The sequence below is a fragment of the Ceratotherium simum genome, chromosome 13 (assembly GCF_057802395.1).
Source record: "Ceratotherium simum simum isolate JZ-2026a chromosome 13, ASM5780239v1, whole genome shotgun sequence".
NCBI classification, from domain to species: domain Eukaryota; kingdom Metazoa; phylum Chordata; class Mammalia; order Perissodactyla; family Rhinocerotidae; genus Ceratotherium; species Ceratotherium simum.
Genome location: NC_141912.1, coordinates 42841819 through 42863391, shown reverse-complemented (window position 1 = coordinate 42863391; position 21573 = coordinate 42841819). Strand labels below are relative to the sequence as shown.

At 45.8% G+C, this 21573-nt stretch overlaps 1 protein-coding gene across 2 annotated transcripts; it reads right to left on the bottom strand.

The window, feature by feature from the left end:
- Positions 1-1298: 1298 nt before the first annotated feature.
- TAF8 (TATA-box binding protein associated factor 8) lies at positions 1299-21552 on the bottom strand. Of its 2 annotated transcripts, XM_004424151.3 has the most exons (9): positions 21489-21552; positions 20534-20690; positions 17311-17409; positions 16909-16971; positions 15794-15918; positions 12992-13139; positions 11399-11541; positions 3935-4074; positions 1299-3635 (listed from the first exon to the last, which is right to left on the bottom strand). In XM_004424151.3, the coding sequence occupies exons 1-9, from the start codon at positions 21531-21533 to the stop codon at positions 3623-3625; spliced, it is 933 nt and encodes a 310-aa protein (XP_004424208.1). In that variant the 5' UTR covers positions 21534-21552; the 3' UTR covers positions 1299-3622. The 2 variants fall into 2 exon arrangements, with proteins under 2 accessions (XP_004424208.1, XP_004424209.1); XM_004424152.3 differs by lacking the exon at positions 1299-3635 and having other exon boundaries at positions 3931-4074.
- Positions 21553-21573: the final 21 nt, after the last annotated feature.

The following is a 21573-nucleotide window of genomic DNA, read 5'->3' as shown; positions in this document are numbered from 1 at the left end:
TCTTTAAAATTAAAACCTGTAGTTACCATAGGACCCAGCAATTGCATCCTTTGGCATTTATTGCAGAGAAATGAAAACTTAGGTTTACACAAAAACCTATACACAGATGTTCATAGCTGCTTTATTCATAGCACCCAAAAACTGGAAACAGCCTAGATGTCCCTCGGTACGTGAATGGTTAAACAGACTGGTACATCCATACCACGGAATACGCCTCAGCCACAAAAAGACAGGAACTAGTGATACACACAACATGGATGGTTCTCACTCACTTATGCTGAGAAAAGCCAACCTCAAAAGGTTACAAACTTTGTGATTCTATTTATATAACATTCTGTAAATAAAATGATAGAGACAGAGAACAGAGCAGTGGTTGCTTGGAGTTAGGGAAGGGGAAAAGAGAAGAGGATGTGGTTACAAAGAGAGAGCACGAAGGAGCCTTGTGGTGACAGCAATGTTCTGTATCTTGGTGGTGGTGGTTACACGAATCTACATGTGACAAAATTACATAGAACGACACACACGAAATGGTGAAATCTGAGTAAGTTTTGTGGATGGTACCAGTGTCAATTTTTGATATTGCACTACAGTTATGTGAGACGCTGCTGCTGGGAAAAATTGAGTGAAGGGGACATGGCACCTCCCTGAACATTTTTTTTGCAACATCCTGTGAATCTATAATAATTTGTAAATTAAAAAAAAAAGTATCAGAGATGCAAAATGACATATTTACAGATTAAATGACATAGATCTGAGATTTGCTTTAACAAATACTCCAGGAAGAAAAAGCAACGGAAAAAAAGAAGTGGGAGAAACAGATGAAACCAAATTGAAAAGATGTTAGGGGCTAGACCGGTGGTGCAATGGTTAAGTGCACGAGCTCCGCTTTGGCGGCCTGGGGTTCACAGGTTCGGATCCCGGGTGTGCACTGACGCACCGCTTGTCAGGCCATGCTGTGGTGGTGTCCCATATAAAGTGGAGGAAGATGGGCATGGATGTTAGCCCAGGGCCAATCTTCCTCAGCAAAAAAGAGGAGGATTGGCATGGATCTTAGCTCAGGGCTGATAAAAAAAAAAAAAAAGAAAAGATGTTGGTAAGTGTTGAAGCTTGATGAAGGATTTATAAAGGAAGTATATATACTTTCCTCTTTAATTTTGTGTTTGAAAATTTCCAAAATAAAGTGTTAGACATTCCCAGGAGCTCTTAGTCCAACAGAAGGGCTAAGCCTTACTCTTCTGTCTACAGCCTTATGCTTTGCTGTAACTTTTGAATACAAATTAATTTTTCAAAGCTTATAATTCTGTTTCATTTACAAAGCTTTTATTATGACCTTTTATTAAGAGCTCATAAATCACATTTTTAATCTGGCTCTGTTTACTACTTTTTCCCTCCAAGAATTCCCCCAAAGTTATAAAAAATAAAAATTTATAAATATACATTGAGACTTATGCGGTTTGTACACAACAACAACAGTTGGGTCAATGTTTCAGTGTCTCTCATCCAGAACAGAATGACAGCAGTACAGCCTCTGAAATCTCAACAGCAGAAATGGCGACTCTTTTCCAAATGCCACCTCATCCTTTAGCAAGACAGCATCCAACAGGTGTTCACTTTGCCTGGTAATGGCCAAAGACGACCTACAGAGGGGGCTGGCCCGGTGGCATAGTGGTTAAGTTCACGTGCTCTGCTTTGGCAGCCCGGGGTTCTCAGGTCCTGGCATGGACCTACGCACTGCTTATCAAGCCATGCTGTGGCAGGCGTCCCACATATAAAGTAGAGGAAGATGGGCACAGATGTTAGGCCAGGGCCAGTCTTCCTCAGCAAAAAAGAGGAGGATTGGCAACAGATGTTAGCTCAGGGCTAATCTTCCCCACGAAGAAAAAAAAAAAAATAAGAGGACCTGCAGAGATGCTGACTGGGATGGCTGCTCCCGAGAGCAGTGTGAACAGCAAGCCGGGAAGATTTCAGTCCTGCATCTGCCATGGCTCAAACCTGGGACTGTATTTAAACTCAACAGGCCAACAATCACCAAGAGCCAAATCGCAAATTCCCGAGGGGTCAGCACAGGCTCAATCTGACTGCTTTCAACTGGACGAGTTTCAGGTCACTACCAACCTGAACAACTCTTATTTGGTGCAGAGTTGGGGAATCCAATTATCTCACTAGCATCCCCTCTTCAGTTACTGACAGGCAGCTCCTTCCTTTCAGGCGGTGAGCCCTAGAGAACAGTGAGGCCAGAGAAACGTGGAGCCTCCTGTCTAGTCACCAAGTTTTTCGAGTTTTCAAATTCACCAACATGGAAGATTAGGAAATGACTGTGGAGGCCGAGTATAAGGAGGTTCAATATGGACCTTAGGATGCTAACCTGAGGAACTCCCTGTTTATCCTGTGTTAACCTCCAGGTATTGCTGGCATGTTTCTTCCTTGGACTTGGTTTTAAAATCTCTTCCTTTGGAGACCAGCCAAAGTGTATCAGCTTGCTCTGCCCGCATCTTCCTTAAACACTTGTTTTTTGGTTTGTAGGGTACATCAAGGATGAAGTCTTCTTTCTCCAGGAGGCAAAGAGGCTGAACAGATTCAGACCTGCTTCTGGAAGACACCTTGGCTTGCCTGCAGGTTCCTCTCAGCCCACTTCCACCATAGGGTGAGAACAGAGCCTTCCCTCTATGCCAGCCTTCCAGTAGACTGGTCAGGTCTCTGATTTCAGAATACAAGGCCAAGCCCAGCTCTCAAAATCTCATCCCCCCACCACCCCATCAAATTCTTTTCCTGTTGTTTAAAATCAATGATTCCTCTATAAAGTCGCAGCATAATATATCCACTGATCCAGGTTCTTGTCAGAGAAAACCTCTTTTCCCATGAGGGGCAGGACTTGGTGGATCCCCAGCACACATCCCACCGAGGGACTAGAAGTGACAAATCTCTCAGGAGAGTGTTCCTGCTTTAGGGAGCTGTCATCGAATGCTGACGAGAGAAGCAGTGCTGCCCTTATACCTCATTCTCCTCCACACTAACGTCTCTGCTCCCGCCTCCTGACCCTGCCAGCCCCAGGTCCAGGCTGCGATGTGTGGGCCTCCTGTTTCCAACGTGATGAGGGAGGGCAAAGCCACCTTCCATCAGCTCAACAGGGCACATGGAGCCCACGTGAGGAGAGAAATAAGAATGAGGTTCTAGGATGATAAATTGGTGCCACAAATTATTTCCGAGTCAATAAAAGGGGTCTAGATATCCTGAAAAAAAAAAACCAGGCAAACAGTCTTTCTGGCAGTAAGCAAAGCAGGCACCGAATCCTTTCTTTCTACCACCTTCTCTGGTCTTCTAGGTTTCCAAGGAATCAAGTCCTGTGATAGTAGATGAAGTCACCAGCTGCTCCTACACCCCATAGCATGGCCTGGTTGATTAAGAAAGCCTCGTTGTTACCATCACATCTCCCTCAACCCAAACATCCAGTGGAAACAGGTAATCTTCATATGGAGTTTGCTGTTAGAATCATGCCCAGTTGCATCCTGGCAGCCTCAGCACGACCACGAGGAGGCCACCCTCTCTGCTTCCCTTGAGTGGCTGTAACTCCCCAAGGAGCGTGGTGTCCATGTCCCTGTACAAGGCAGGCTTCCTTCTCAGCTCACGAGAGGGACCTAGAAAGAAGAGGAATCCATGGAGCCTGCCTGGTGGAGGCCCCAACTGCTCTCCTTCTAGGGGGGAACAACTCCAGGGCTGTGAGGGTTGGTCTCTGGGCTACAGGACCTCAACCTCTATAGAACAAGAAGTACATATGGGAGACAAGTAAGGAGAAGAGAAGGGAAAATATTTCCTCTCACCAGAGTAGCTCTCCCCAAGGTGCACACCCACTGGTGAGCCTCTCTTTTCCGCCAAGGAGCAGAGGAGACCACCTCGATTGGCCGGAGAAGACTCGGCACCCCAGCCTCCAACTCACTTCTTCCTGCGGATCTTGGGTTTCTTCACGGGTCGCAGATAGGGGTTATCAATGATGTTCTCCTCCCCGTTCCGGCTCCCCGACAAGGAGGGGTTCTGCTGCAGGACAGAGGTGTTCTCCTTCTCGGCTCCAGAATCATCCTTTGAGCAAAAGCCGAAATAAAGCAAAAACACCAACGGCATAAGGAAAGAGATCACGCTCATAATAAGGATTACGATTAGCATCCCTTTCATCGAGAAATTAGAAGCCCAGGGACCACCTTCTTTGCAACGTGCCTATCTCTGCCCCAGCAACGTGCCTATCTCTGCCCCAGACGAAATGAGGCCCAGGCAGTGGCTGGCTATCAGAGGAAGGTGAGACCAACAGCTTTGACACAGTGGGGCACAGAACACACAAACCTCGAGCCTCTTGAGAAGGCAGGGACATGAGTTAGAAAGGATAGAGACCTGGTAGGGGCAGGGAGTCAGCGGCTAAAATTTAGATGCTTTTGGGAGGAAGCCCAGCCTGTAGGGTGATAAAGGTAAAGAGAAGTGACCCTTGATGGCTTGCAGGATGGAGATACAGGGACAGAACAAATTATGTGCACAGGGCATCTCCTGGACTGAAGCTAACGTGAATCATAATAGATTTCCCCCCAGTTCTCAAATATCTGGTACTTGCAACATGGTACCAATGATCATATTGCAGTGGAGGTCAGAAACTTCTTGAGCCCTGAGGGTTCCCACCACAGCAAAGCAGAGCACGCAGGGGCCAACACAGGAACACCATCGATATCCCCACCTGCAACCTGTGATCAGGTCTTTCACTGTTTGTTTTTTGAGGAAAGTGATTTTGGAGAAAAGTCTAAGTTTACATATATTCAATATGCCAATTAAAAAAATTTTTTAATCACAATTGTGTGTAGACATAGGAAAAATAAATACGTTGAAATTTTAAAAACTGGTTCTGGGAATATGGGTGACTGATTCTCCTTCCCTTATTTCTACTTTCTTCTGTTTTCCAAGTTCTTTAAATGAGCAGAAACTGGCAGGGAAGGGGGCAAAAATCACATGAAGAACTTGACCTAGAAGCTCAGGCCTAAGTGAGTATAAGTGACCAGAAGAAGCTGGCTGGGATGCGCCCTCTGGTGACAAGTCCAGGGTTCTGTCACTGAGATTCCTATTCTGTAACTTGAGGCCAAAGAGGACCTGATCTCAACCAGGAGATTCTGTCAAGACAGCAGGTCAGAGGATGCTGTGATCAGAAGCCACGAAATGAACAGCACATTCTCCACAGAGACCGCTGGCCTAGGATGCAGACACCACTCTCAGGCTTAATGAACCTGAAGAAACTGGATCACTTCCAGGTTCCACTACACACCCTCTCACTGTCCCATCAATTCTGTTCTCCCTGGAGACCCAGTTCCATCCAGGGTCCCTGTGCTTTCCAGATCCAACACCTGAGCTGGTGGGACCACAAGGCACCCTAGAGCCACTGTGGACTTTCTGGAGGCTCTCCTGAAAGAGGATGCCCCAAGATCAACCTAGCTCATGCCAGACACAAGGTCTGACCACAACCAGACCTGCGTTGGATAGCTGGATCCCAACGTTCCTAAAGTTCTTTTTTTTTTTTTTTGTGAGGAAGATCAGCCCTGAGCTAACATCCATGCTAATCCTCCTCTTTTTGCTGAGGAAGACTGGCTCTGAGCTAACAGCTGTTGTCAATCCTCCTCCTTTTTTTTTTTCTCTCCCCCAAAGCCCCAGTAGATAGTTGTATGTGATACTTGCACATCCTTCTAGTTGCTGTACGTGGGACGCGGCCTCAGCATGCCTGGACAAGCGGCGCGTCAGTGCGCGCCCGGGATCCAAACCCGGGCCGCTGGTAGCGGAGAGCACGCACTTAACCGCTAAGCCACGGGGCTGGCCCGTTCCTAAAGTTCTTGATGGCTTGATTTAGTAACTCACCCCACCTCCCTCCTATAATTTCTCTACAGTAAACGCTCCATCCTTAAAGTTAGTAAAAGCTCACTTCAGCTGTGCCTTAAGTGTTTTCTGAGATAAGGATGGAGGTGACACGGTCAGGAGTGCTGAAAAGCCCTCCTGGGACCAGTGCTGAAGGGCACTGAGGCTCCCTCCATTCGGTCACTGTCTCATAAGGCCAGGATGCGGGACCTGAGTGAGGGACAACAGCTTCTCTTCTTCCAAGTAGAGCTTCTGGAAATGCCCCTTCAGGGATAGGCAGCCTTGAGAGGGGGAGGGATAGGAGGAGTAGATAAGGGAAGTAAAGTACCAAACTGACAGAGATTTGTAAAAAAAACAGGTGGGAGCAAAAAGGTCTGTCCGGAGCTCCTCGAGCCTGGCAAGGCCAGATGCAGCAACGCATGTGAGCTGAAACGGACCCCAGGCACCTGGGGTGACCACATGCAGCCTCACTGCTTTCAATACCGTTTCCATGCCCGCAATTGCCACATGTACCTCTCCAGCCCTCACCTCTCCTGACCCCCAGGCTCACAGAGCCAAGTGCTCACTCAACATCTCCACTCGGGTGTCACGTAGGCGTCTCAAACTTAATGTGTCTGGAACAGAACTCTAGACCTTCCCTATGTGTAAACAGCTCTTCCCACAGTCCTCCCTGTCACAGGTGACGGCAACTCCATCCTTCCTGTTGTTCAAGGCAGAAATTCCACAGTCATTTTTGCTCCTTTTCTTTCTTTGACATCTCACGTCCAATCTGTCAGGAAAACTTGGCCTTATCTTCAAAATACAGGCAGAGTCTGAATACTTCCACCGTCTCTGCTGTGACTACCCCGGTAGGACCCACCATTGTCTCTCGCCCTGACTACTGCAGCAGCTTCCTAACTGCCCTCCCTCCACAGTCCATTCTCATCGCAGCCGTCAGCGATCCTTGAAGAGGCTCAGATACGTCCCTCTTCTGCTCCACGCCCTCCCACGACTCCCGTCTCACCCAGCTAAGAGCCAGTCCTTAAAACTGCCTACCAGGCTCTACCGATCTGACCCCTCCCTCTCTCTCCCTGCTTCCCTCAGCCACAGCTACATTCACCTCTGTGCTGTTCCTCGGGGCCTTTGCACCAGCTGTTCCCTTTCCAGAATACTCTTCCCCAGATATCCACAAGGCTCACTTCCTCACCTCCTTCCAGTCTCTGCTCACATGTCACCTTCTCAGTGATGTTTACCCTGAACTTATTTAAAACTGAAAACTCCATGCTGTACCTTCCCAAACTCGCTTCCCACCCCCAACAGTACTTTCATCTCAATATACCATATAATGAATTATTTATAGATTACATTTATTGTTGTTCCCCCACTGCCAATATCTAGGCTCCCAAAAGGCAGCTGTTTTCTTTGTTCAAGCACCCAGAACATTATCTGGCATAGACCAGGTACTTAATAAATACTTGTTGAGTAAACGAATGGTACATTGCTCATAAAAGAGTAAAAGTTTAGACACTGGGGTCACCTGCAGAAGGCAGCTAGCTCAAATGGATGAGAAAAAAATTCTATTATACACTAATTTAAAATGAATAGTCCCTTTATGTTCAAGTAGCTGGAGAAACTAGAACCAGATTAAACAGAGTAACTACCCTAGCAATAGTCCTTGACAGGCGTGCTGTCATCTATAGATAACAGAGTAACTTAAAATAGCAGCTATTTAATTCATTATAACAATGTCTGTAAATGCTAAAGATAAAAAACCACCTAAATGTCCCCAGGGGACTGGTTAAATTCAATTGTTACATCCATACAATGGAATTCAAGGAAGCTGTGAGGCATGAAGACGAGCTCCTTATATCCAGATATGGAATGATCGCCAAGATACATCAATAAGGGAAAAAAGCAAGGGGAAAACCATTTGTGATTTGCTGTTTGTGTTCAAAACAGTAAAAAACAATGTCTCTAGAAGACACACAAGAGACTGGTGACACTGGTTGCTTTGTAGGAGGGAAAGTGGATGACAGGGAACAAGGATGAGAGAAGACTCGTCACCACACATCTTTTTGTACATTCTGAAGTTTGAAACATATGATTATATTTGCCAGTCCAACAAAACAACATTAACAAGTCCAGTTGATTGTATATAAGTTGTTACTAGAATCCTTTTCTCAAAGTCTTTCTATTTATTAATTTTTTTACAGAAGAGCATCTGGTTGTACAGCCTAAAACAGCAGGGGCGGGAACAAGGGGTGCGGTGAGCTGCCATATGCCGGGCACCTGTATGTATCAGCTCATTTTATTTCAGGCTCCTCGCTTCCCATCGAGGTAGGTGTTCTTATTCCTATTTGTACTTGTGAGGTAACAGACTCAGATGTTAGATAATGCAACCAAAGTCACATGATCTGGAAAGTATCTGAGTCCAGATTTGAAGGCAGCCTAGTCTGACTCCGAGGGTCAGGTGTTTCTACTCTCTGCTGTCTGGTTTGGCGTCCCAGTATCCAGGAATCCTCGGGCAGCTCCTGGCATTCTTTCAGCCTCAGTCCACTCACCGCCATGACCTCAGCTATGCCATTACCTGGAGTGTCAGATAACATATCTGCAAGCCCTTTAACTATTTTGTACTTACAAAGGGATGGTGATGTTTGTTTAGAAGAGTCCTCCTTCTCACAAGGTGAACCTCATCTTAGTCCATGACCCAATCACCATATCTCAGACCAAATTAACTGAGTCCAAAACAGAAGTGCAGAATAACAAGTTCCTCTGCTTTATGGAAAGCCATGGGCTCCCAGCCCTAATTCTGAAAGGAACAATTCAACATTAAAGAAAGGTGTGTTCAAGCAAGGAAGACCTTGAGCAAACATTAGAGACAGCACTGGTGCTCTCCACCTGCATACTGGGGCTGCTGGCTGCCATCTGGTGCGTCGCCCGTTAGAGAACAGGAGGAACGCATCGCCCCTTAAAGAACAGGTCCAACTACAACCACTAAGGCATCCTTTGCTTAAAAGCCAGGGCCAATCTTAAAGGATGGCTGAATATGATAACCTGACTATAAGGGTCCCGTAAGCCTTAAAGGCATCAGAGCCTCCAGGAGGTCTGTGACTCTACTTGGCACTTTCTCCCAAGATGCAGGATCAAGAGTAGGGTCTTAGTCTTTTACTCGCCAAGAACACCACATTGATAACAAAAAAGAACATCCGCAAGTTCCAACAAGCAGTCTCCCCCACCTTTGTCTCTGTGCCCCCACACTCTACCTCCTATCCTGGGTATGAAATGTCCATAAGGCTAACCTCCCATCTGGGCACTAGCTCCCGTGCCCTCTCACCTTCCAAAGCACATAATTTCCAAAACGATTCCTTCTCTCCTGCATCAATTTTCCCTCTCTACCAGATCATTCCCACCAGCATACAAACATCCTGTTATTCCTTTTATCTTAAAAAACAAACAAAAAGAGGGCCGGCCCTATGGCTTAGCGGTTAAGTGCGCACACTCCACTGCTGGCGGCCCGGGTTCAGATCCCGGGCCCGCACCGACGCACCGCTTGTCCGGCCATGCTGAGGCCGTGTCCCACATACAGCAACTAGAAGGATGTGCAGCTATGACATACAACTATCTAGTGGGGCTTTGGGTGAAAAGAAAAGAAAAGAAAAAATAAAAACACCTCTCTTAACTCCTCAATTTTCCCCCTCTAGTTACCACTCTATTGTCTCTCCTTTTACAGCAAAATTTCTTGAAACAATTGTCTATATAAGCACTGTCCAATGGAAATCTCTGCAATATGTTCATATCTGCACTGCCCAGGATGGTAGCCACTAGCCATACATGGCTATTGGACCCCTGATATGTGGTTAGTGTGACTAAAGAACTGAGTTTTTAGTTTTATTTAAGTTTAATTAAGTTACATTTAAATAGCCACATGTGGTGAGTGGCTACCATAATGGAGAGCTAAGTCTCTACTCACTGACTACAATTTCTCTTCTCCCATCACTCTGAATTCACTCCAGGCCCTTGGTCTTATGCTTACTGAAATTGCCCTTGTCAAGGTCACAAATTACATTCAGATGCCAAATCGAACAGACAGATTCTCAGTCCTCACATTATGGAACTAACTGCAGCTTTTGACATGGCTGATCACTCTTTTCTCCCTGAAACACTTCCTTTCCTTGGCCTCCAGGACAGCACACCCTCCCAGTTCTCCCACCTCTCCGGCTGTGCCTTCTCCATCTCCGTGGCTGGATCCTCCTCACCTCCTCACCCTCTGACCAGTGCAGGGCCCTAGGGCTCAATCCCTGCCCCCTTTTCTCTTTTATCCTCACTGGTTCCCTAGGAGAGCTCCCCTAGTTTTGTGGTGTTAAACACTATCCACACACCGATGACTCCCAAGTTTGCATCTCTAGCCCTAACAGCTCCTCAGACTCCAACTCCTATATCTATCTCTCTACCTGACTTCACCACCTGCCTGTCTGAGAAGCATCTCATAGCTCACCTCATCTAAACCTGAGCTCCTGCCTTTCCCTCATACACCTGTTCCACCAACTGCCTTCTCTATCTTGGCTGAAGGCAATTCCATCTATCCCGTTGCTCAGGCAAAAAACCTTGCATTTATCTTTGACTCTCTTTCTCTCACATCCATTCCATCAGTTGGCTCTGCTCTGAAAATAATCTAGAATTTGATCAAATAATATATCTGACCATGTCTCATTATCTTGATTTCTACCACCATCTCAGTTTACAGCAACAGCCTCTTAACTGGTCTCTCTGCGTTTGCCCTTACCCTCTATAGTCTACTCTCAACACAGCAACCTGACTGATCCTGTTCACAAACCTACACCAGATCCTGACCCTCCCTGCTCAGCATTTCCAATGGCTCCCATCTTCCCGAGAAAAAGCTCAGGTGTTTAATACAGCCTTTAAGATCTGACTCCCCCAGGAGCTCTCTGACCTCAGCTCCTGCTTCTCTCCCCCTTGTTCACAGCCTTGTTGTTCTTCTTCTTTTTAATTGCAGCAACATTGGTTTATAATGCTTTTTATTCTTTAACACAACAGTTCCCACCTCAGGGCCTTTGCATCTGCTGTTCCCGCTGCAAGGAATGCTCAACTCCCAGATATGTGCAAGCCTTGTTCCCTTCAGGTCTTTACTCAAATGTCATCTTCTCAGTCACTCTATCTAATATCACATCCCCCCATGCCCATACTTACTTCCTATTTCCTAATTTATTATTTTTCCTTAGCTCACGAGGGCAGGAAATTTTGTCTATTTTGTCTCCTACTAATTCCCTGGCACCTGGAACTGTGCCTGGCTCTGGCAGGCACTCATTCAATGTTTGTTGAATGAATGGATGAATCTCTGGGACATGGACTTCTCTCTCAAGCTGGAGATCATGTCACACTGGGATCATTACAAACCCATCATGCAAGCCCCTAACATAAAGTCAGAGACCTGAGGTAGGTCATGTCCAATTCCCAGGGTGACAGGCTGCAGGCAGTATGGGCTAGTTTTGGGGGTTCTCTGAAACAGACAGAAGGCAGGACCCACCGTGCTGATATGAAGAGGGAGGTTCTCGGTGTCCGTCTGCTCATCCTGCTCCGAGGAATCCGTCTCCTCCATTTGCTGCATCTCCAGCTCAGACGGCAGAAGAGCTGTCAGGTAGGGGATGGTGAAAGGTCTGGCAGCAATCACTGGGGAATTGGAAGAGAGGCACGGTTTTGCTGTCATGGCGTCCTTGCAGCTGGCCTGGAGCCTTCCAAGAGATCAGTGAGCAGCACCAAGAGACAGTAATGGCAACACACTCCGAGCACTTACCATGGGCCATGCCATTTCCCTCTGGCTTTACGTGTTATCTTTAACCCTCGCCTCCACCCTATTAAGTAAGTACAATTACCAACCCCATTTTACAGATGAGGAACTTGAGGCATGGAGAGGTTAAGTGACTTCCTCAGGCACACAGAAAGTGGCAGAGCAGGATCTGAACTTGGGCAATATGACTTCAGATACACTTCTACCAAGTGCAACTGAAATCAGACAGAACTGGGGCTGAATCCTAGCAAAACATGAGCTTAGTGATCTTGTACCCAGGGCCAGTTAACCCCTCTAGTCCCATTTCTAGAGCGGGCATATTGATCCCTTCAGCCTGAAGGACTCAAGTACAAATACTGGACTTGAGAACTCTCCGTGTAAGTATATTCACTGAGCCAGAGGGCACTTCAGGGAAATGAGCATTCCAGTTCTTCCAAAAAGCATTGAGGATGAGAAGAAATTATTGATTAAAAAAATTAAAAGAAAATCTCCATGTATACTTCTGATTCTGGTAGAATGTGATTATCAGGAGACACTGTAAGACTATTTTTAATGTGGCTCAGACGTGGGGTCCTGCAGTCAGAAAGAGCTAGGTTTGAATGCCACCTCCTCACTGTGTAACCTCAGGCAAGTTACTTCATTTCTCTTCTCTATAAGCCTTGGCCTCCTATAATGGTGGTGACAACAGCTCCTAATACAGGCTCGCGAGAAGATTTAGTGAGATAGTGTATGGGAAATGATTAGCACGGTGTCTGGCCCTTAATAATTCTTAGCTGCTATTATTCCAGGGCCAGACACAGTGAGCATTCAATAGGAGCTTAATGACTGAACCACCCAAACCAAACTCCCTCGTTCACCTCCGGAGAAACTGAGGCCTGTGGAAATGAAGCAACTTGATCACATGGCCAAATGGTGGTGCTGAGATGAGAAATTAATGAGATGGTACCCGAGAGAGGACATCGGGAAGGGCAAAGTCTGGCAGATGTTCTGTAACTGCCCTGTCCCCTGATGCCAGTGTCCCTTCTGCTACCGGGGCTGCCACTTCCACTGTACGAGTCTCTCTGATGCCCAGGGCTCACTCACCCTTGAGGTAATCTACACTCACTGTACCTCAAGCAGCCAATCCCTACAGAGGCCATTACTGTTTTGGAGTCATCAGTTAGGGACAGGCCCTTAAGACTTGGGAAAAGGAGCCAGAAGTCTGAAGAACAAGCTAAAACCCAAGACAAGGACGAAGCTTATTCGTCCCTTCCTACCATGCTGAGAGAAAGGGAAGACGGTGTGACTATCTCAAATGACAAGACAGGGTCCACAGAGGGGAGGGACTCTCACGTGGGAACGTGCTGACGTCATCTTTGAAGAGACTCTGGGTCTCGCCTGTCTTGGCCATGAAGCGGGTGAGTGCGCGCTCCACGTCTCGTCTCTGGGATGCAGCCTTCTCCCGCAGGACCTGGTAGTCTGACACAGGCTCGCGGTACGTCTGAAAAGAGAACAGCAAAGACACTAGAGTAAGGCCTACAGATCGCCGTGCTCTCCTCAGGTCCCTGCCTTGCTGTTGCTACGTCCTTCCACCCTTCTGTGGATTGTATGCCTTGTTTTCTTAAACCAACCCTCACAAAATGGACATGTTGTCACAAAAGATTCTCTCAAAGAAACATAGACTGAAGATAATAAGTGCAAGCGAACAAGAAAATGGCAGGCCTGACACTCCTCCTGTATTATGAGCTCTTTGGCAATCACATCAATAGAGAGAAAAACAATCAAGAGCTAATCAGGATGAGAAGTTGGTCAAAACATTTTAAACTGAAATGATAAAGGTGACATTTTAATAATGACCAAAAAAGTAAATACTCTTCATGATATGGAGATAGGATTTTTTTTTTTTTTTTTTTGCTGAGGAACATTTGCCCTGAGCTAACATCCACTGCCAATATTCTTCTTTTTGTATGTGAGCCGCCACCACAGCATGGCCACTGACAGACGAGTGGTGTGGCTCTGCACCTGGGAACCGAACGAACCCAGGCTGCCGAAGCGCAGCATGCCAAACTTAACTGCTAGGCCACTAGGGCTGGCTCATGAACCTTTAATAAGGGTCAGATTATCTTTTAATGTACATTATTTTAGTATAATGTTACATTATAATATTCATGTAAATACGCAAACAAATATCGGAATATGTGCTTAATATTTTTACTGACAGAGATACACTATAAAAGAGTCAGAGACTGTAGTGGGTTAAATTGCATCCCTGGGCCGGCCCGGTGGTGTAGTGGTTAAGTGCGCACGCTGCGCTGCAGCAGCCCAGGTTTCAGATCCCAGGCGCGCACCGATGCACCACTTGTCAAGCCATGCTGTGGCGGCGTCCCATATAAAGTAGAGGAAGATGGGCATAGATGTTAGCCCAGGGCCAGTCTTCCTCAGCAAAAAGAGGAAGATTGGCATGGATGTTAGCTCAGAGCTGATCTTCCTCACAAAAAATAAAAATAAAAAAATAAATAAATAAATAAATAAAATTGCATCCCCTAAAAAAGACACGTTGAAGTCCTAACCCCCAGTATTTCACAATATGATCTTTTCTGGAAATAAGGTCATTGTAAGATATAATCAGTTAACATGGGATCATACTGGAGTAGGGTGGCATTAATCCAATATGACTGGTGCCCTTATAAGAAAATGGCTGTGTGAAAACAGAGATACAGAGACAAATGCCATGTGAAGTCAGAAGACTAGAGTGATGTGTCTACAAGCCAAGGAATGCCACAGACACCAAAAAACCACCCAAGGCTGGGAAGAGGCAAGGAAGGATTCTACTACAGGTTTCAGAGGGAGCCTGCCAACACCCTGATGTTGGCATCTAGCTTCTGGAACTATAAGACAATACATTTCTGTTGTGCTAAGCCACCTACTTTGTGGCACTGTGCTACAGCAGCCCTAGGACACTAATACAGAGTCTACTGGCCAAGGGCAATGGCTGTGTTGCAATGGGGGGGTGACCATCTATTCCTCCCCCCGTATCCTGAGGTGTGGAGAAATGTCCTGAAGGACTTGCCCCAACAACTCGCATGATGGCCATATTTGCACTAGCACACGGTGTGAAGCCAGCCCTGGTGCTGTAGTGGTTAAGACTCAGTGTTCTCACCGCCACAGCCCGGGCTTGTTTCCTGGTCAGGGAACCACACCACCCATCTGTCGGTTGTCATACTGTGGCAGCTGCATGTTACTGTGATGCTGAAAGCTATGCCACCAGTATTTCAAATACCAGCAGGGTCACCCATGGTGGACAAGTTTCAGCGGAGCTTCCAGACGAGGAAGAAGGACCTGGCCACCCACTTCTGAAAAAACTGGCCATGAAAACCCTGTGAATAGCAGCAGAGCATCGTCTGATACAGCACCGGAAGGTGAGAGGATGGCGCAAAAAGACTGGGTAGGGTTCTGCTCTGCTGTACACAGGGTCCCTAGGAGTCGGAATCGACTCAACGGCACTAAGAACAAAAACACGATGTGCAGGTGGGGACAAAGCAAGCATGTGGAAGAGCCTCTGTGGACTCCTCTGCACACCGCACCTTCCCAAGGGAAGGTGAACCTGCTAGGCCGGCAAATGAAAACACATTCGAACCACAGAGGACAACTCGACGTGTCTTCATGTGGACCTAGAACTCAGAGTTATGAAAAGTTCCATTTTATGATATTACCATGATATTACCATTCATGATAAATAAAAGGTTATTTAAAACATATAACCTTTTCCCCCTGATTTAAAAAATAACCCTTTTCTATTATGGAAAATTTGGAAAATCCATAAAAGCACACACAAAACAACACAAGTTACCTATAATCCCACCAAGATTTACTACAAACATTTTGTGGAATGTGTCTTTTCTCTAGGTGGCTAGGTATGTTTGTGTTTGGGTGGGACAGGCAAAATCGCGCGGGCTTCAATTTCTTTGTTAACTATACTTTTGTCAGCAAACTGGAGAACATAATTCTCCTTTGCCAAATTGTTTTTCAATGAGGAAAGACATTCTGAGTTCTGAACTACCCTTTTACCAACCAACTTTTGGAATCTAGTCTGATAGTAGGAAATGACTCTGCTTTTGCATCTGTCATAGCCCCCACCATGGCCTCATCACTCACCGGAGTTTTGATGTAGGTGTGGGGGTCGGGGAACTCAGGAAAATGGCTGGGGATGTGCGGCGGGTGGGGTCGGTTCTGTCCTGCCGTGAGGGCCTTGGGGGTTACTGGCTGATTGGTCACTGGAGCTGCAACAGAGTCACAACTGGTTACTCCTCTACCCAAGGCCTTGAGTCTCTCCCAAACCCTCCTTTTCTCAAAGTGAATGCTAGACCTCAGCGTTCTGTACAACAGGCACCTTGTACTTCTATCAGTAAAAGGCCTTTAATGGCCTGAAGACCTGAGACGGTCACCTCCACAATGCCCAGCCCTGCTGGATGACCTGGGGTGACACTCCCATCTACAACAATCTGCCTGCATGCCTCTCAGGCAGGTGAGTAGGTGGCTGCGACAAGTTAACTACACGAAAGAGCAGGCTGAGGCACTAAGGAAGGTGGGTGGGCTACTAACTCTCTTTTCATAGAACCCAGATAACAAAGACATACCCTGAGCCAGGTAAGTAAGTGTGGGCTAATGACAGCAACAGGGGATTGAGAATGGCACCTTCTTCTGCTACTCCAAAGCCCAAACTAGTTATACCCAACTCGGTTTAAGGCACTTAGTTTATCTAAGGGAGAGGTCATCAAACTTTTTGTGTAAAGGGACAGAGAATAAATATTTCAGGTTTTTCAAGCCACATAGTCTGTCACAATTACTCAACTCTGCCATTATAGCATGAAAGCAACCACAGATAATAGTAAACATGGCTGTGTTCCAATAAAACTTTATTTACAAAAACAAGCAGTGGGCCACATTAGGCCTATAGGCCTTAGTTTACTGATCCTTGATCTAAGGAAGAATAAGAACTTTTGCATGTTTCAAGGAGCATCAATTGCTCTTCTGGGGCTGATGCAAAAGAATCACAGCAACAGCTCACAGATGGTTTACTTTTTAGTGACTGAACTTCACATCCTAATCCTATGAGCCCAAATAAAGGTTATATTATAAGTAGCCCCAAATAATGGAAGGAAGCCTGCAACAAGGAAGTAGCTACAAACCAATCCCTGCCCTATTCAATTAGTTCATTCCCCAAGCATTAATTGAGTGCTTGCTGAGTATCTCAATTCAAAGTCACTTACGGGCAGTGATGACCATCCTCTGAGACCGTTTTGCATAAGCAGGGAGAGTGTCCACATTGAAACCTAAGAAACAGGGAAACAAAAATCACTGCTCAGACTACTGTATATTGAACATGAAGGGGGAGTAATACTGTGGTGAAATAGCTTAAACTCCTAACTCAAGCGCTTTGCTGCCGCTCAAAAGAAGCTCCAGCCACATCCCCCAACACGGAGTTAGGAGGTCTCTTAAATGGGTTCAGAGGGACCCTCTTTTGATAACTCTCTCAAGCTAAAAGCAAACCAGGAGACTCATGAGGGAATTCAAGAACACTCAGCAGACGTGGCTGACTCCTGGCGACTCCTCCCTCTCTCATAACTCCAACTCAGCTGCACGGATGAATTGGAAAATGGAGGTGTACTCACCCATCTCAACAAGTGTGACCACAATATCTGAGAGTGTGGGCTGGGTCCTGGCTGTGTGCTCACAGTAAGACTTGGCACTCCTCCCAATTTCTGAAATGTCTAGGAAAGAATCAAAGCATAAAGTCTTATTCTCAGTTCAAAAAAAGTTAAACATAGAATTGCCATATGAGCCAGCAATTCCACTCCTAGGTATACACCCAAGTGAACTGAAAACAGGGACTCAAACAAATACACCAATGTCCATAGCAGCACTGTCACAATAGCCAAAAGGTGGAAACAACCCAGTGCCCACCAACAGATGAATCGATAAACAAAATGTGGTCTATACATACAATGGAACATTATTCAGCTTTCAAAAGGAATGAAATTCTGATCCATGCTACAACATGGATGAACCTTGAAAATATTATGCTAAGTGAAATAAACCAGACATAGAAAGTCAAATATTTTAAGATTCCACTTACATAAGGAACCTAGAAAAAAGAAAATTCACAGAGACAAAAAGAAGATTAGAGGTTACCAGGGGCTGAGGGGAGCGGGAATGGGAGTTATTATTAATGGATACATAGTTTCTGTTTAGAATGATGAAAAAGTTCTGGAAATGGATAGTGTTGATGGTTGTAGAACATTGTGAATGTATTTAATGCCACTGAATTGTACACTTAAAATGATTAAATTGGTAAATTTTATGTTATGTGTATATTGCCACCAAAACAAAAGTCTTATTCTCTGTTGGGCAAGTTTTTGTTTCTTCTGCCTGAATCTGAACCACTATTTAAGAGTCATGCTAAAGTCCTTCAGAGGAAAGGAGAAGTGTGAAGCTGGGCTCCATGAATGGGCTTCAGAAGTGGACGGGCAGTTCCATGAAAACTCTGAAATTGTGAATTTTCCATACAAAAAAAGCCTTTTTCTGGGGATGGGTCTACAGATTTCATCAGATGAGAAAGAGGTCCAAAAGGTAAGGAACCCCTGCTCTGGGGGCCTAATGGTCCAGAAGGTAAGAGCAAGTGGTGCTTGAGAGGGAAGGTGTCTAGCTGAAGACGCACCACCAGCTCGCCATGCATTAGCAAGTCACTAACACCAGCCTCCACATGTGAGAACGGCAGGCAGCATCTGTTTACTGTGGGGAAAATCTAACTGGAATCCTGGCAGAACATCTTAGAAATAAGCCAGGTGGCAGTTAAAATATATTCACCCATTTGGCTTTTTTCTTACATGCCAGCAGGTCCTAGGGTGTCAAAGGATACACACAGGAAACAGAGACTTTGCTCCAAGCCGGGTCTAAGATTGGGGTCCCTAGAAACAAAGTGATTGTAGTGAACAAGCACATCAGTTCTGCCCGATGCTTACAACTAACGCAAATCCTAAAACTGACATCCAGAACCACTGACAACACGGAGGCGCTCGAGTCGCAGCAAACCCTCAGCTTAAGCCACCCATCCTTGGTACTCCTTTGGCTGAAGAGGCAGGCTTTTATACTATCTCCAGACCTTTTAGTTCTAATACTCACAGCTTTCCAACACAACTAGTTCAGTGCCTTCACGTTCAGCGGCAACCATTTCTTCTGAGGAAAAAAAACACGTCTTCTAGTGGGAGGAGAAAGAACCACCTCGACTATGAGGATCTTTAAACTCGGAATGGCGAGATCTTTTCAAGAACTGAATTCCTATCTGTTGGGAAATATGAGTCCACTCCTTTAGGACAAAAGTTTTCAGCATGTCTAGGAATCCCAGGGTGTCCCTGACATCCTTTCCAAAGTCCACAGGTCAAAAACATTTTCCGAATAAAATTAAGACATTCTTTGACTTTTTCCTTTTCATTCTCGCATGTAGTTTTCCAGAGGCTATATGACTTGTGATGACATCATGGCTCTGCTGGATAATGGAACACATGCTTGTGCATTCTTATGTTCTAAAATATTCTGTTTTATTTTCTAACGTCGCAAATATCTATATAGTATATAAAGCCCATGTATACAAAACTCTTCAGGGTCCTCAATATTTAAGAGTCTAAAGGGGTTCTGAGACCAAAAAGTTCAAGATCGCTGCTTTAGGAAAACATTTGGTATTGAAAAGTTCTAAACATCAGCTGCAGAGAGCCACCTCACCCCAGGTCACACCCTTCCTGGCACACCCACATCTAGTGACTGATCAAGACTGGAGTACAAATGGAGGGCCTGTGTGGCCTGAGGTGGGATACTGATAGCAATAAGCTATGCAGAGCTCCCCAGGGATTTGGGTAATTCTTTGTTTGACCTGCATTGCAGTTCAACTTCTCCCTCTGCCTAAACCTCTCTCACTTCCACTCATAGGTGTTGATCCCTTTAAAAACACCTTAAATACCCCTATCCCTCATCCCATCCTACTAAAAATAAAATAAGGTCCAAACAGGGAAACATGTTGCACATGCAGCAAAACCTAGGTGAGACCATTCCAGGTTCCTAAACCTCAAGACATTTCCTTTTTTTTTTAAAAAAAGTTATTTATTTATTTTGTGAGGAAGATCAGCCCTGAGCTAACATCCATGCCAATCCTCCTCTTTTTGCTGAGGAAGACTGGCCCTGAGCTAACATCCGTGCCGATCTTCCTCCACTTTATGTAGGACGCCGCCACAGCATGGCCTGACAAGCGGTGCGGCGGTCCGCGCCCGGGATCCAAACCCGGGCGGCCAGCAGCGGAGCGCACGCACTTAACCGCTATGCCACAGGGCTGGCCCCAAGACATCTCCTTTTAAAAGTGGTTTTTCCCATTCTATAAAACCTATTCACCCTTACTCTTTGTATCACATAATATAACATTTGATTATATAATGGGTGGCATCTACTTCATGGGAATTAATCTGAACTCGCCAACAAAACTGTAAGTTCTTTGAACATAGAGAGCAAACAGCAATAATAACAGCACCTATAAGTCATCAAGAGCTTACAATGTTCCCAGCATTGAATGTTTTACAGATATATCTTACTCATACTCACAACTCCATTAGGTGTAAATTATTATCCCATTTCACAAATGAGGAAATTGAGGTTCAGGAGGTTTAGTGACTTGCCCAAACTATTAAGTGACAGAGTAATGACTTACACCCAGGTCTATCTGATTCTAAAGCCTCTAAGTCACTTTACTATGGTCTCCTTTTTCTTAAATCCTCTCTAACACTATCACAATGCAGGACACAGAACAGATGCGTGGTTGACTCGAGAAGGCCTAGCTTTCCCGGTACTCACAGCTCTGCAGCATCTCTGTCAATGTTTCCACAGATGCTTTCTCAGCGCTCTCAAACCCTGCCTCTGTCAGCAAAGAGCTCACAACCACTTGCAGGGTTCGCCGCCGAGCCAGATGGTAGTTATCAGCAGGGTTAGTAGATTGTTTACTTCCTGATCTCTGTGAATCAGCAGCCCAAAAAGAGAGAAGATTTTCATTCACAGGACAAGGATACAATCACATAGTTCACATGTCATCAATGGCAAGCAAAGGTTCTTTTGCTAACTACTTATTTATCAGTGCTTAATAAAATGTGGCAGGCTCCGATGTTTAGACTTATAGATCTTGGCTGAGTGATAACTGAGCACCCAAGGGGCTCTAAATACGGAGAATACCTTTCTACCTACCTAAAACTTAAAATTCTAGTAACACAAACTGGTTGTTTTTTACTTTCTATTTCAGCAGAGTATCAGAATACATTACATAGCTAAAGAAACACGCATGATGGGAGTGAATTCATGTCTACTCTCAGAAGGAAAAAAACAAAAACTCTCTCTTGTTCCTCCCATTTCTACACCATCTCACTAACAGGAAAATTAAAATAATAACACAGGATGCTGAGGAGAGGAGGGCAAAGGATAATAGCCAAGTAGGAAAGCTAAATATTTTGAAACAGGAATCCCGCCCAACTTTGGCTAGCCAATAAGAAAGCGAAAACGGCCTCTTCGGACCAATCAGGAGGTGTTCCGGGTTCCCACCACCCAACAGGGAACGAGCCAATCAGTACACAGGTCCACCAACTCAGGAGGCCGCCGCCAAGTCCCGAGGAGGGGGGGCATGTACGGCCTGAAAGACCTTCCTCCACTCGGAGCTCATGGTGGGGCTGGACTTCCGGGTATGAGCTTGTCGCCCAGGCTAGGGGAAAGTTACAGAATGCCCAGACTCTCTCGGCTTCGGCCCCGCGCCTCCCGCCCTTACCGTTCCGGAGCCGCCGGCCCCGGCAGTGGCCGCCGTGTCGGCCATCTTGCTCGGCGTAGTGTGCGCGAGCGCAGGGCAGGATGGG